Here is a 16,077-nt window from a genome sequence, read left to right on the forward strand (position 1 = left end):
GTTAAGAAACAAAATGTTAAGTACACATTAAGGGAGTTTTTCAGACCAATGATTGAGATCTGACCTGTTCCATTCTTGAACCATAAAGAGACAAGTTCAGACATTCAAGGTCTCTGAGATCTTTTCTCCCTTTATATTAAAGTATATTATATGCAGATGCATATTTGCTTTTTGGAACTGGGTTCAGTGCCCACTGGGCAAGTCACTTAACCCTCCATTGCCCCAGGTACAAAATAAGTCCCTGTATATAATAACCACAGAAAGGCAGTATATCAAATTCCATCCACATCCCCCCATCCAAAATATTGTAAGCAGCATAGTGCTTCCTAATGTAGTGCTGGGATACGGCATTGGTGCTGACTAGCGAAATCATTTCTTATAATACTGTATTTTGCTTATCTTTCATTTAAAGTATTGATCTGCTGGTTTACAAAATCTCATGGGATCCAAAAGCATAGCTGACATTACAGTACTGTAGTAATTTAAATTAATTAAATATAGTGGACAGAAGTAATACATCCATTTTAAATTGGGAATTTTATGCTTACATGTGGTTTTAGGGCATCTCTTTTATTGAGATTGTGGAAATGAGTTTGTAATATTAACTCCAGAAAAGCTTCATATATTTGCCCTAAACTCTGACTCAGTGTTTTTCTAGCAATTAGTGAACTGAATCAATGGAGTAACCTGTACTGATGAAAGTTGAAAGGAAAAGGCAAAAATAAAAAGTGTGAGGATATGAATTATTGCTTTCTTTCCCGCTTTGCTTTCCAAGATTTGTATTCCTGTAAACATGTTAAAATAATATTCTTTTTATGTTGCTATGCCTAGCTGCTGCAGTCCTTTGCATGTGAATTCACTAACACATTTGAACCACCTAAAAGGCAAAGTTAGATTGCTGGTTAGGTTTACTAAAGTGCGCTACTGTCATTAACATATACTTTTTACTTTTAGTAATGTCAGAACTGGTTTGTTTTAAAGATGTATTTGTAAATAGTGTGAGTAATAAATTTTTTAATTAAATAAGTAAGTGTGTCCTTTGTATAAAGTGAGACTTATAGTAATTAATTGCTTTAATGAATGTTAGTGCATGGTCGTGCATTTAATAAATCTAGCACATTGATCTATTTTCCCTTATGTTACCGCCATTTATTTTCATGTTTGTAATTTCTTAGTGTACGTGTATCTGGTTTTTCTCTGAGGATAAGCAGTTATATATTCTCACCTATGGGTGACATCATCCATGGAATCTGGCATGGAGAGTCAAAAGTGTACCATCATTTAAAATTTTTAGGATTGCCCGTACTACGCACATATGAGTGCCTTCCCGCCTGATAGATCTGCGGTTCTTAGTTTTTTGTAAAATTGAGAAGCTGTGTTTTCAAGTTCATTCAAAGCATGCCAAATTTCTTTTTTTTTTATTTTTTAAAATTCTTTATTCATTTTCAAAACTTACAATAAGTGTGACAATATGTCCAAACAAATTTTTCTACTTTTTGTGCCTTCCCTTCGTTTTCTTCAGTTTTGTCACAATATTTAGTTTTCTTCATTTTTTATTTTTTTAAAAAATCATATTTTTCTTAGTTTCTGGTTTTCAGGCCTTCAGAAATTTTGTAGCCCTTGCTGGGAGCGTTGAATCTTTTTTCAGCTTGAGTTTCACTCGTCCTTCTAGGGTCATTGAGCATTTTGACTTTGTGTCGGCAGTTTTTCCATTGACGTCCAAGGCACACAGTGGCTTTATAGGACCATTTCCAGTACTGACCCACATAACGGGTGTGTACAGTGCCTAGGTCCTGATCATCCAGCTATTTCATGCATGTTCTATTCTTGTATGCAGAAGAGGTAGATTAGGGCCAGAAAATTATAATTTGAAAAATTTTTTGGTATAACTTAAGGAACATCGAGCATGTTCAACCATTGAGTCTGGCTTCGACACTGGCACCGGCTGTGCCAATGGTTCGATCCTCGGTGCTACCTGCACTGGGAGAACCTCACAAGATAGCTAAGAAGTACAAACATGTCTCCCACTTCAGATGTGCATCGGCATTATCGTAAGCGTCTTCTCTATTGATGTTTTCCAAGTATTGATGTACTGATGTCCGATCACCATCTTTGCAGTTAGGGTCTCCTCAGAGGTGTGTCTTGGCATCAAGGTCCCCAGTGCCTTGACACCCAACTTAACAAGCACCTAATATACCCTTGTCAATATCAGTACCAGTGCCATTACTGCAAGATTAGCTTTGAGCGCTGTTGCAGCAAGAACTAACTGGATTAGTACAGATACACACTATGCAACCTCCTGCATTGACAATCCCTGCTGAAGTCCAGTCCAAGCATCATCTACTTACTCGTTCAAGACATTGATATCAGATGCCTTGACATTGAAAAGACACTTAATGCGTACGTCGTCAGAAGGAGTGGAACACACCAACTTCTCTTCTATGTTCTTCATCATATTCTTGATGTTCCCCTCAACACTCTACTTCCAGAAGAGCTGACAACAAAGGACTCTCTCTCAAATTTGTCACCACACTCTTCTTTCTGATTATCCAGTTTTCTGCAGATGGATCCTATGGGATAACCTCAGATCCTTCACCACCTCCTCCTTTATGCAGGCTTCCACCTGAACGTCTGTCCTTTACCAACTTCATCAGACAGATGGGTCAAGCAGTCTCTGTTAGTATGAAGTCTAAGGAGGAACCTCAAAGTGAGCTCATAGAGGCTTTAGATCAGTGGTCTCAAACTCAAACCCTTTGCAGGGCCACCTTTTGGATTTGGAGGGCCTCAGAAAAATTAGTTAAGGTCTTATTAAAGAAATGACAATTTTGCATGAGGTAAAACTTTATAGTTTATAAATCTTTCCTTTTGGCTAAGTCTTAATAATAATATTGTGATTTATAGCTAAAGAGCCATATGATCAAGAAACTGTTTTATTTTACTTTTGTGATTATGATAAACAAACCGATGGCCTCAAAATAGTATCTGGCGGGCCATGAGTTTGAGACCACTGCTTTAGACTATGTAAAATGGCCTAAAGATTGCAACAAAGTGCCATTGCTTAAATTCATGAAGAGGAAGCCCTCTTTAAAAACTGGGAAACCCCATTGTCTCTCCTAGTGGCTCCACATAAGTTGAGCTCTTTATACAGAATCCAAACTTGTCCTGATTTTGACACACCCCAATTATAACATCAATATTTATTAGTTGACTAAGCCCTCAATCAAGCGAACAGTTCTCATACATATGCCAGTACACCTCCAGGCAGAACTTTGGACAAGTTTGGTAGGAGAGTATTTATTTATTTATTTATTTCATTTTATATCCTGTCTTCCCCAGAGAGCTCAGAATGGGTTACAAGGTAACATATATGATTAAATAAAAACAAGATGCAAAAAACTAAGGCATTATGGGCTACAGTGGTATTTAAATAATATAGTTTTTCATTCTAAATTAGCAAGCACAGAATGAGGATTTTTCATCCAGATAGTCCATTTTAAATTAGCAAGTCCAGAGATATTTTAGTTTCACATAGAAACATGATGGCAGATAAAGGCCAAATGGCCCATCTAGTCTGCCCAGCCGCAGTAACCATTATCTCTTCCTCTCTCTGAGAGATCCCATGTGCCTATCTCATGCCTTCTTGAATTTATACACAATCTCTGTCTCTACCACTTCTTCCGGGAGATTGTTCCACGCATCTACCACCCTTTCTGTAAAGAAGTATTTCCTTTGATTACTCTGGAGCCTATCACCTCTTCATCCTTTGCCTTCTTATTCCAGAGCTTCCTTTCAACTGAAAGAGACTTGACTCATGTGCACTTACGCCACATAGGTATTTAAACATCTCTCCTGCCTTTCCTCTAAAGTATACATATTGAGATCTTTAGGTCTGTCCCTATATGCCTTATGATGAAGACCACGCACCATTTTAATAGTCTTCCTCTGTACCGATTCCATCATTATATCCTTTTGAAGGTGCAGCCTCCAGAATTGTACACAATATTCTAAATGAGGTCTCACCATAGTCTTATACAGGGGCATCAATACCTCCTTTTTCCTATTGTCCATACCTCTCCCTATGCACCCTAGCATCTTTCTAGCTTCACCGTCACATTTTCAACTAGTATGGCCACTTTAAGATCATCACATACAATCACACCCAAGTCCTGCTCTTCTGTTATGCACAAAAGTTCTTCACCCCCCCTAAACTGTACCGTTCCTTCAGGTTTTTGCAGCCCAAATACATGACCTTGCATTTCTTAGCATTAAATTTTAGCTGCCAAATTTCAGACCATTCTTCAAGCTTCGCTAGGTCTTTGTTCATGTCATTCACATCATCTGGGGTGTCTACTCTATTGCAGATTTTGGTATCATCTGCAAAAGGCAAATCTTACCTGAGAGCCCTTCAGCAATATCGCTTATAAAAATGTTAAAAAGAACAGGCCCAAGAACAGAACCTTGAGGCACACCACTGGTAGCATCCTTTTCCTCAGAGCAATCTCTGTTGACCACTACCCTCTGTCGTCTTCCACTTACCCAGTCCGTCACTTTGGGGCCCATCCCAAGAGCATTCAGTTTATTTATTAGACGTCTACATGGAACACTGTCAAAGGCTTTGCTAAAATCTAAATACACCACATCTAGCACAGTCCCTCTATCCAATTCTCTGATAATCCAGTCAAAGAAATTGATCAGATTTGTCTGACAAGACCTACCTCTAGTGAATCCATGTTGCCTCTGGTCCTGTAATCCAAATTCCAGAAACTTTACCTTTTTCCATTTTAAAAGCATTTCCATTAATTTATTAACCAGAGAAGTCAGACTTACTGGCCTGTAATTCCCTACTTCTTTCTTACTTCCACTTTTGTATAGAGGGACTACATCCGCCCTTCTCCAGTCCTCCGGTACTACTCCCGACTCTAGAAAAGCATTGAAAAGGTCAGTCAGCAGAGCCACCAGAACTTCCCTAAGTTTTTTCAGCACCCTCAGATGTACACCATCTGGCCCCATCGCTTTGTGTACCTTTAATTTAGCTAGCTCCTCACAAACAACCCTCTGAAAATCAATCAGGGTCTACCACTCCACCATCCCGATTCGCATTTGTTTTCTATGGTCTCGCTCCTGAATCTTCAGCCGTAAACACAGAACAGAAATACGAGGGCCGTTCAAAAAGTATCAGACCTTTATTCATAAAAAATACTCGTATCCAGATACAACAATCTTATACTAATCTCCTTCAAATTAGTCCCCTTGGGCTGCCACACACTTCTTCCAATGGTTCTGCCACTGTCAGAAGCAGCGCTGGAACGGGAGGGGGGAGGGAAGAAGATGAATGCCAAGCCAATAGGGGTGGAGTGAGAGATGGAAGGGGGAGGCAGACAGTTTCTGGAAGGGGCAAAGAAGGAGAGAAGATGCCATATAGAAGGGGCAGAGAGAGGACAGACAGTGGATGGAAGGAAGAAAGTGATGAGAAGATGTGGAAATCAGAAACTGGAGAAGACAAAGGAAGGAAAAAAAATTCTATTTATTTTATTATATTTTTATGCTTTAGGATAAAGTAATATTGCAACTGTGTTGATAAGTATTTATAAATAGAAAATGGAAATAAGATGATCCTTTTATTGGACTAATTGTAATACATTTTTGACTAATTCAATACTTTCTCAGGTTAGGACAGAATACCATAACAGCAGTATGCTGAGAAAAGAGGTTTTAGCCTCTGAAAGCTAATTGAAAAATGTATTAGTCCAATAAAATGGTATTATCTTATTTTCCATTTTTATTTCCCCCCCCTGCTTTTGGTTCCCTTTTATGAAGCCACATTAGGCTTTTTTTTTTTATCTCCAACCACGGCAATATTAGCTCTGATGCTCCTAGGAATTCTATGAGTGCTAGATCTTTTACTGCCACAGCTGGCGATAAAAAAGCCTAATATGGCTTCATAAAAGTGTGTGTGTGTGTGTGTGAAAGAAGTTATTAAGCCATATTAGGCTTTTTTTATCACTGGCCATGGCGGTAAAAACTCTGATGCTCATATAATTCATATGAGTGTCAGAACTGTTGCCACCGCGGCCTGCAATAAAATATCCTAATGCAGCTTCATAAAAGGGGGGGGGGAGAGGTGTTATTTGTTAATTTGTAAAGTGATGCTTGCTATTTCTCTGTTTTTTCACATTTACATGTGCTATCTTTATATTTTGCACAATATTAGGGGACATGCATCACTGTTTCTCTTTCTGTGGTGTTGCATTGTATGGAGAGTCCAACTTCTTGGTGGTTCATTTTAATTTTGTCTACATATTTCTATTTTACACCCCCTCCTTTTTTTTTTTTTTTTTACAAAACTGTAGCGCAGTTTTTAACGCCGGCCAAGTTTTTGCCATAAAAATCTTGGTTTATATTCGAGTATACATGATGTATTTGAGTACATGATGTGTGAAGAAATATTTTCTCTGGTTTATTTTAAATCTACTACTTAGTAGCTTCATCGCATGCCCCCTAGTCCTAGTATTTTTGGAAAGAGTGAACAAGTGATTCATATCTGCCCTTTCCACTCCACTCATTATTTTATAGACCTTTATCATATCCCTCCCGAGCTGTCGCTTCTCCATGCTGAAGAGACCTAGCTGCTTTAGCCTTTCCTCATAGGGAAGTCGTCCCATCACTTTTATCAATTTTATTGCCCTTCTCTGTACCTTTTCTAATTCTACTATATCTTTTTTGAGATATGGTGACCAGAGCTGCACACAGTATTCAAGTTTCAGCCATACCATAGAGCAATACAAGGGTATTATAACATTTTCTTCTTTGTTTTCCATTCTTTTCCGATGATTCCTAACATTCTATTTGCTTTCTTAGCTGTCACCGCCACACATTAGAAACATAGAAACATAGAAATAGACGGCAGATAAGGGCCACGGCCCATCTAGTCTGCCCACCCTAATGACCCTCTCCTACCTTTCTCTGTGAATAGATCCCACGTGTCTATCCCATTTGGCCTTAAAATCAGGCACGCTGCTGGCCTCAATCACCTGTAGTGGAAGACTGTTCCAGCGATCAACCACTCTTTCAGTGAAAAAGAATTTCCTGGTGTCACCTCGCAGTTTCCCGCCCCTGATTTTCCACGGATGCCCTCTTGTTGTCGTTGGGACCCTTGAAAAAGAAGATATCTTCCTCCGCCTCGATGCGGCCCGTAAGATACTTGAACGTCTCGATCATGTCTCCCCCATATTGAGCTGAGGGTTTCAACGTAATCTCAACAATGAGAACTAGATCCTTTTCCTGGGCAGAGACTCCTAACATAGAACCCAGCATCACATAGCTATAGTTCAGGTTCCTCTTTCCCACATACATCACTTAGCTCTTATTCACATTAAACCTCATCTGCTATTTTGATGCCCAGTCTCCCAGTCTCACAAGGTCCTCTTGCAATTTTTTACAATCCTCTTGCGATTTAACTTCTTTGAACAACTTTGTGGATCAGAATGAAAAACGTCACCTCATTAACAGTAGCAGACCAGGTGGTTAGCCTTGGAGTAACATTGGACGGCCACCTGTCCCTATCCACCCACATCTCCCAGGTGGTCTCCACTTCCTTCTACTATCTCCACCAATTGAGAAGAATCAAACCCTATATCTCCAAAACAGACCTGACTCAACTCCTCTATGCCTATTGTGACCGGGCCAGTCCCCAAGTATATAGGAAAGTCTGGCTCGGACCACAAGCAAGATTTTGTAGCGCCTTTTATGTGGTTAAGTGCAGGAAAAACCCGGATACCGGATTTCTGAAAACAGCATCAGGTTTATTAGTGTCCCAAAGAAAAAAAAATGAGGAAAACAATCAAACTTGGTATCTTGGGCTTTCCCTTATCCCCTGCTTATTCTTTCAGATAACTCAGTCCCGAGGAAAGTTACATTGGGCTTAATCTAGGAACTGGTTCAGTCCTCAACACAAACTTATTAAAAATTCAAAAGCAAAATCTCACCCCGGGTTCAGGACCTTTAGGCCCTGATTCTCTAAAGTGCATCCCGATTTTAGGCGTCCTACAGCTGTCTAATCAGCCAATCGGGATGCACGTTTAAAAAAAAAAAAATGCTCCCCAGGCAAGCCTGAAGGCACCTCTGGGAGCCTAGGGAGACCCGCAAGATGCCTAAGCTCGTCTAAGGGCCTTAGGCGGACCTTAGGCTGAACCTAGGCAGCCCTACGCGTCTCCCTAGTAGAGGAGAAGCTTAAAATGTAGGCCAGCAAAATGCTGACCTACATTGTAAGTAGACGCGGCCGCTATACTTATTGCAGCAAGGGATCTCTCTGCCGCTATAAGTATAGCGGGCCGCGGCCCCCTGACCAGGAGGGTGCCCAAACCCTCTGCCCGAAGACGCACCCCCCCCCGACACTACCGATTGCCCCCTCCCCGACAATATCGATAGCTGGCAGGAGGGTGCCCAATCCCTCCTGCCCGAAGACGCACCCCCCCGGCGCTAACCCCCCCAAACCTCCACTCCACCAAACCTGTTCTTAGAAGGGTCTTGCACGTCTTGAGCCGGCAGGCACGCCTCGTTGAAATGAAGCGGTCCCGCCCCTTCCCGGCCCATCCCGCCGAAGCCTAAGGCCTGATTGGCCCAGGCTCTAGAAGCCTGGACCAATCAGGCCTTAGGCATAGCGGGTCCGCCCATCCCCACTTAATCTAAGGCCTGATTGGCCAATCAGACCTTAGACTTAGTGGGGATGGGCAGACCCGCTATGCCTAAGGCCTGATTGGTCCAGGCTTCTATAGCCTGGGCCAATCAGGCCTTAGGCTTCGGCGGTATGGGTCGGGAAGGGGCGGGCCCGCTTCATTTCGACGAGGCGTGCCTGCCGACTCAAGACGTGCAAGACCCTTCTAAGAACAGGTTTGGTGGAGTGGAGGTTTGGGGGGGGTTAGCGCCGGGGGTGTGTGTCTTCGGGCAGGAGGGATTGGGCACCCTCCTGCCAGCTATCGATATTGTCGGGGGGGGGAGGGGGGATCAGTAATGTCGGGGGGGGCGGTCGGTAGTGTCGGGGGGGGGTGCGTCTTCGGGCAGAGGGTTTGGGCACCCTCTTGGTCAGGGGGCCGCGACCCGCTATACTTATAGCGGCAGAGAGATCCCTTGCCGCGATAAGTGTAGCAGGCTGTTTCTAATCTAACCCGTTTCTCTAACCCGCGTCTGTAACATGGACGCCGGTTACAGAATCGGGGTTTAGTTTCGGCCGATTCTGAATAGGACGACTCTCCCGGGCGTCCTATTCAGAATCAGGGCCTAGGTGTCTTGCGGGCCTCGCCTTCAATATAGGCGGCCTGCCTGGGGAGCATTTTTTTAAAAAAACGTGCATCCCGATTGGCTGATTAGACAGCTGTAGGATGCCTACAGCTGCCTAAAATCGGGACGCACTTTTAGAGAATCAGGCCCTCACTGTCCCCACATCACCTTCTGGGTGTAGCAGTTTCCCCCTGTTTTCAGCTCCTTCCATACGGCATAGCACAGCCTGTGTCAGCTCTCTCATATTTCTCCTGTTTTCACATTCACAGCACAAATAGAATTAACTTTGCTTTTCTTGCTTTATCACTGTTCCCTCCCCAGGGAGCCTTCACAGCCTAATGGAGAGGCTGTGCAGGTCAAGCCACCCTTAATTAAAGGTCTTCAAGCCCACCCAATATGACCCTTATCTGCTTTAGCCCCTGCTCCCCTGGAATCTGAATGCTGTGCTATTTACTGTAGCAATTTCATTAATTAGGCAGGGCTGCCCCAGCCCTGCTTCAGCTCAAGTTTAAACGTAGCTGAAACTTTTCCCACCAGACAATACAGGACCCTCACACACTATACTCTTCCAGGTCCAGGTCCTCATCAAACACACTACCCCCAGGGTCACTATACATTTCCCACTCACACTCCTGGGCACCCGGGTTTCCCACCCCCACATTCACTCCAGGCTTTTCCTCCCATCCCCCTCTCTGCATGCAGGCTATCTCTCTGGGAACATTTACCTCAGCATAATCTCCCAGCCCTGCTTCATGTGGGTTACTCAGCCATTCCTCATTCCTCCCAGGGTTCACACTGCCCCTCTCTGTGAATGGGTCTCTGGCAAATCTTCCCTGCTGGGGATTAGGCAGCCTCTGGAAACTAGGATAGCCAGGTGTTGTGTAGCTTCCCCAATCAGAGCCACCTGTGTCCCCTTGCTTCCACAACTCACTTCCTATTTGAGGCTTTTCACTCTGCACACCACGAGGGCTAACTCCTCCCCTTCTCAAGTGGGTTTCAGGTTTCTCCCTGACTCGGGGAAAGGATTGATAGGGGATCTTTCCAGATTTCCCTGCCCCCCCTGCCTGAATTTTGGACGGAGTCACAACCTGCTCATTTCCCTTTCCTACAGCCTGAGTTAGATTGTGTTTATCAGCAGGGTGTCCCTGCCTTGGTCGGGTGGTTACAGGGTTAAGGACTTTATTCTGGGCAGGTCTGGCTGCTTTCTGATCCATGACAGGAGCTTCCCTGTCACATTATGTTCTCTCCAGTATGGATTACTGCAACTCCCATATTCAATGGAGTAGATAAAAAGGAACTGAAATGCATCCAGTGATTCCAAAATGCAGCGAACCGCCTCCTCTACAACCTCAACTACCATGACCCCATCTCCCCAGCCCTTCGCACAGAACACTGGCTACCAATCAACAAATGGTGCACATTCAAGGCCCTTGTAATAGCGCATAAAAGATTCCACGCCACCACCCCAGCCTATATAAGCTCCAAGCTACACCTGTATGCCTCTACCTTCCCCCTCCACCCTAAAGCAGAGAAACGACTGTGCATCCCTACAGGAAGGTCTCTCCTGATGGATACCGCCCACAAATGCTTCTACAGGCACTTCATCCCACAGCTTTGGAACTGACTCCCCTCCTCAAATCAGATTACAGAACTCATTGATGACCTTCCGAAGAGCAGTGAAGGCCTTTTTCTTCAACTAGAGGTCCAACCGCAAACAGTCCCCTCTGATCTCTCTTCCGCCAACAACCATAAGCTGGCAACCCCCTGATCCAATCTTCTGTAATACTCCTCCAGGATTCCCTATGATTGTCCTCAAGTTACTGTACTACCAAGCCTTGCCCTTTGTGATTATATTGTATAGTATTGTATCGGCAAACGTATTGTCCAATGTAACTTATGTGAATGTTGACTTGTAACCCGTTCTGAGCTCTCGGGAGGACGGGATAGAAATCGAAATAAATAAATAAATCAGCAAATTTAATTATCCCACTAGTTATTCCCATCTCTCGATCATTGATAAATATGTTAAAAAGCAGCAGTCCCACCATAGACCCCTGGGGAACACCACTATTTAAATAATCATACAAAAAACCAAATGCAGCTAGAATTCTTATACTAAACAAATATGATCTGCAAATAATCTAAATGGATGAAATAGCATATACCGTCTCGCCCAGCTGTAACATAAATCAAGGAGATTTTTATGCCAATGACATAATTTAGAGGAGGATTCTTCCCTAACAGGGTTCTGAGGCTTTTTCTCCGTGGGCAAGATGATATATGCTGCTATTTCATCCATTTAGATTATTTGCAGTAGAATACCACTATTTACCCTTCTCCATTGAAAATATTGACCATTTAAACCTACTCTCTGTGTTCTGTCTTTCAACCAGTTCTTAATCCATAATAGGACACTACCTCCAATCTCATGACTTTCTAATTTTCTCAGAAGTCTTTCATGAGGTACCTTGTCAAATGCATTTTGAAAATCCAAATACACATCCAAATACAATATCAACCGGCTCACCTTTATCCACATGTTCATGCACCCCTTCAAAGAAATGCAGTAGATTAGTGAGGCAAGATTTCCCTTGACTAAATCCATGTTGGCTTTCTCTCATTAATCCATGCTTATGTATATGTTCTGTCATTTTTTTTCTTTATAATAGTCTCTACCATTTTGCCCAGCACCAATGTCAAACTTACTGGTCTATAATTTCCCGAATCACCTCTGCAACCCTTTGTAACTTCCCTCCAACCCACTTGTTTTAGCTAAGGAGTCCCACATGAGAGAATATGTTGCTTGCTTTAACCTTGGATAAAGCATAGTTAGTTACCTGTAACAGGTGTTATCCAAGGATAGCAGCAGATATTCTCACAATCCTCAGTTGGCTTCTTAGCTTTTTTACTGAAATGATTGGCCTGTGAGCCGACGTCGGCCAGGAAGGCACTAGTACATGCATAGTATGGGCAATCTCGAGACTTCAAAAAATTTTAAAGTGATAGTACACTTTTTATACTGTCTGTACCGGGCTCCGCGAATGACATCATCCACATGTGAGAATATCTGCCTGCTGTCCTCGGATAACATCTGTTACAGGTAAGTAACTGTGCTCTATCCTCGGAGAATACCTGCTTTAGGTGAGTAACTTTGCTATTTGGCAGGTTTTTGTGTATTTTTGAATATTTGCTTTTATTTTTATTGGCATGATTCAGTTAAATTCTTAAGGGCCCCTTTTACAAAGCTAAAGTAGCAATTCCCCTGTGACAAATGCATTAAAGCCCATTCAGTTCCTATGGGCTTCTGTGCATTTGTCTTGGGAGAATCACTACTGCAACTTTGTAAAAGGGACCCTAAGTTAAGTATTTTGCAGTTAAAAAAAAAAAAAAAAAAGCTAAAACAAATCAACAACCTTTATGATGTCAGATATAAATGTATAAATTTAGTTTAATTTTTTGATCTACTGTCCTTTGTAAAATTTTTAATAATATTATTTAAAGTAAGTTACTGAGGGACTCTTTTACTAAAATTTAGCAAGCACTAAATGCTACATGTCCTATTTTATACCAATGAGCCATATGGTGTTAGCACATATAAAGTTTTAGTAAAAGAGTCTCTAAATGTTTTACAGAGAATATTTAAAATACGTTACAAAATATTGTTTAACCAAAGTTGCAGTATGGATTAGTTTAAAAAAAAAATGTGGCACCTCAGCAATAGTTTGGTCTGATCTGGGTTATAGCTAACATAGCCAAACTAACTTGACTTGAGATGTGGGTAGAGGTGACAGAATTTGTCACTGTCACATTTCCCCGCGGATAATCTCGGGAAACCATCCCCATGTCATTCTTTAAGGAGAGAAGGAAGAATCAGTATGAGTGGGCACAACCACTGACTCTTAAGCCTTGCATTGAAGAATGCTGGTGCAGAAGGACTGAAGTTGAGATAAACACTAAAGAATGACACAGGATGGTTTTCCGTATCTATCCACGGGGATGGTGACAAATTTTGTCACCGTGTCATTCTCATGAATGCATACTATAACTATTTCAAGTCTGATAAAAATACATTTTTTATTCATCTACATCAGTGTCATAAAATGATTTGAGCTGCCCCAGGATATGTTTACCTCCTTTAAACTAAACAGCCGTTCTCCATACTGATATTTGGGAAAGTTGTATATGATCAAAGCCAAATAGATTTATCTATTCAAGTGTACAACCATGGACATGGATAACTGCAGTAGGTGCTCATCTGAGGGTCATAGCTTGATCTGTTGTAATGTCCCCATGCCATGTCTCTGATTGTGACCCAGGCCACCATTTAGGCCCATGCTGTTCCCTTTCTTTTTATGCTTGTAGCTGTGATGCCTCCTTATTTTATGACCACTGATGGAGGTATCCTCTCATCCTGTTTTATTTGATAATGGTATCCTATATAATGATCATAACCCCCTCAGAATTATGTTGAGCTGAATCTTTTTATCTTGTTTTCATATTCATTTTATCTTCATAGAATCATCAGAGTAGCAAATAAGCTATTTTATTGATTGCATGTGATGAATACAAGTTCTTGCTAAGACTCATCAGAATATTTCTGTTTCTAGGTGTAACACAGAAAGTGAATGGTATCAAATTCATGAAAATATTATTAAAAAATTGAATGCTCGATACAACTTGACAGGCTCTAATACTGGTAAGTTTAGATGCTTATAATGTTTCTTATTCATATTTTTATGTTGTCCTGAGTTTCATATTTCGCATGGCTGAGGATCACCTATTGGGCACCTACTATTATAATAGATTGCATATCGAACAGTAGGAGAACATACCAACCTTCCAGGACAAACACAGTCTGACCTTGAGGTTGCCATACTCCTGAATTTCAAATGGATACTTCAGCATTAACTGGCTAATTGGAACTTTAACTCCATCACACTAAATTGGAATAGAGACAATGGTTTCATAGCTTACTACAGGTGTAAATGGACAACTATTCAGAGGTCACTTTGTCTTTTTTTCTGTCTCTTACCACAATTGTCAGTTCATTGAACTATGCTGCTATTAGCTCTTTTTCACACCCCGCCCAACACTTTTTAATGCTTTCTCTTTAGTCTGTATTTCAGTCCCTTCCCCATGCGTTGCTTTGTATATATGTAATTCTTTTCCTGAAAAAGATTGGGGGTATGACATGTCGCGATGTCCTGTTGAAAGATTCCATTGGTCACAGGGAAGACCGTCAAGATGTACAGGTGTACTTGATCGGCAAGGATGAAGAGTGTATCGGTGTACTTGATCGGCAAGGATCGGCAACCATATTGGTTGAAAGTGCTTTCCAGAGGTATCAAGAGACCCAGATCATACCCAAAAAACATTCCTCAGACCATAACACTGCTGTCACCAGCTTGTGTACATCCAACAATGGTTGCTGGGTGTTTGTTTTCGGCTGTTTCACTCCTGACACGCCAACATCCATCCATTCATTGGAGCTCAAAATATGATTCATCGGAGAAGGCAAACCTCTGCCAGTCGGTACAAATCTGATGTTGGTACTCTGTGCAAATTGCAGTTTTTTGTAATGAACCCTTGTGAGCCGTCTGCTCTGGAGCCACATTTGCAACAGGGTTCACTGCACAGTCATTTTGGACATACATCTGGAAGCCCCCTGATTCATTTGGATGGTGAGTTGTTCCACGGTAGCATGCCAATTGGCCCTACACAGCCAATGTTCACGTCTCGCATCGATGGCTTGTGCTACCCCACAGTTGCCACATCGGGTCATCAAAAAAGTTCCATTCGTCCACTCACAGTACAATTTAACCACAACAGCCCATGAACAGTTCACAAACTCTGCTGTTTCTGAAATTCTGCCACCCTTGGCCTCGGTAGCTGATGATCATGCCTTTTTCAATTCTGATAAATCATGCTTTTTCCACATGACAGCCACAGTTGTTATATTTGCAATTTGCTGACATCCCACCTTAAATACTCATGAAGTCTGTGGGCAACATGTTCATTCAGTCATTGGCTGTGCGTCCCTGACGTCAGGGGTAGGCGGTGGTAATACTAATGTGGCCCGACTTTACAGTATAGTTTCAAGGCAGCTTATATATTTCATCTCCAATGGAGGCAGCTTTGGCAGTTCCCATATAGCACTTTCAGTCTGCTAATTTCTATGCCATTTAACATCCTACTTCTCACAGTTTTCATTTTACAACTCCAATGACACTTTGCATGTCATAGCTGTGTCGGTAGGGGACCTGTCGTGGATTCAATAGTTCCCTTGATGTCTCAGCACTTTCAAGAGAGGCTATATCCCTGCTTCTTTAACATTGGCACATCACAGCTGCTATATCATTGGGAAGTCGCAGCTGCATCTGTGGTCCATTTCTCTCAGCTATTTTAGTTGCTTAGATTGATTTTCTGTATTGGCAGCTTGCGTTTCTCAATTGTGGAAGCAGTATTCTTATATTTGCTGCAATGGTAGCCTGCTGGACCCTGCTGTAACATTAACTGGAAGTTTCTCATTTGCAGCACCAGTTTATTTTAACTTCAGTTACAGCTTATTTTTCATATCTGTTACAATGACCTACTTTTTGTATGCAGTGGTATGCTGCTTATCATGGCCATGTCATGCTAACTTATATAAAAATAGCATCAATGGAGATATTAGTCAAAATATAGAGAGCAGGCTACATTAGATATAAAAAGATTAAACTTGTAAGTGCCCTAAACAATCTTACCTCAAGAATGATATCCCGAGTGCTAATAACATTGCACAATTTTTAAAGGAAAAATTCA

General features: G+C 41.9%; 1 protein-coding gene across 5 annotated transcripts in view; it reads left to right on the forward strand.

Moving 5' to 3' along the window:
* DOCK4 (dedicator of cytokinesis 4) overlaps positions 1 to 16,077 on the forward strand; it is a 650,492-nt gene that overhangs the window by 207,897 nt on the left and 426,518 nt on the right. For all 5 annotated transcript variants that reach the window (XM_033958349.1, XM_033958350.1, XM_033958353.1 and 2 more), the window contains one exon: positions 13,884 to 13,972. In XM_033958349.1, the coding sequence (XP_033814240.1) occupies positions 13,884 to 13,972 (89 nt within the window). The remainder of the gene's footprint in view (positions 1 to 13,883; positions 13,973 to 16,077) is intronic.

This window comes from Geotrypetes seraphini, chromosome 9 (genome assembly GCF_902459505.1).
Source record: "Geotrypetes seraphini chromosome 9, aGeoSer1.1, whole genome shotgun sequence".
In the NCBI taxonomy this organism is placed as follows: Eukaryota; Metazoa; Chordata; class Amphibia; order Gymnophiona; family Dermophiidae; genus Geotrypetes; species Geotrypetes seraphini.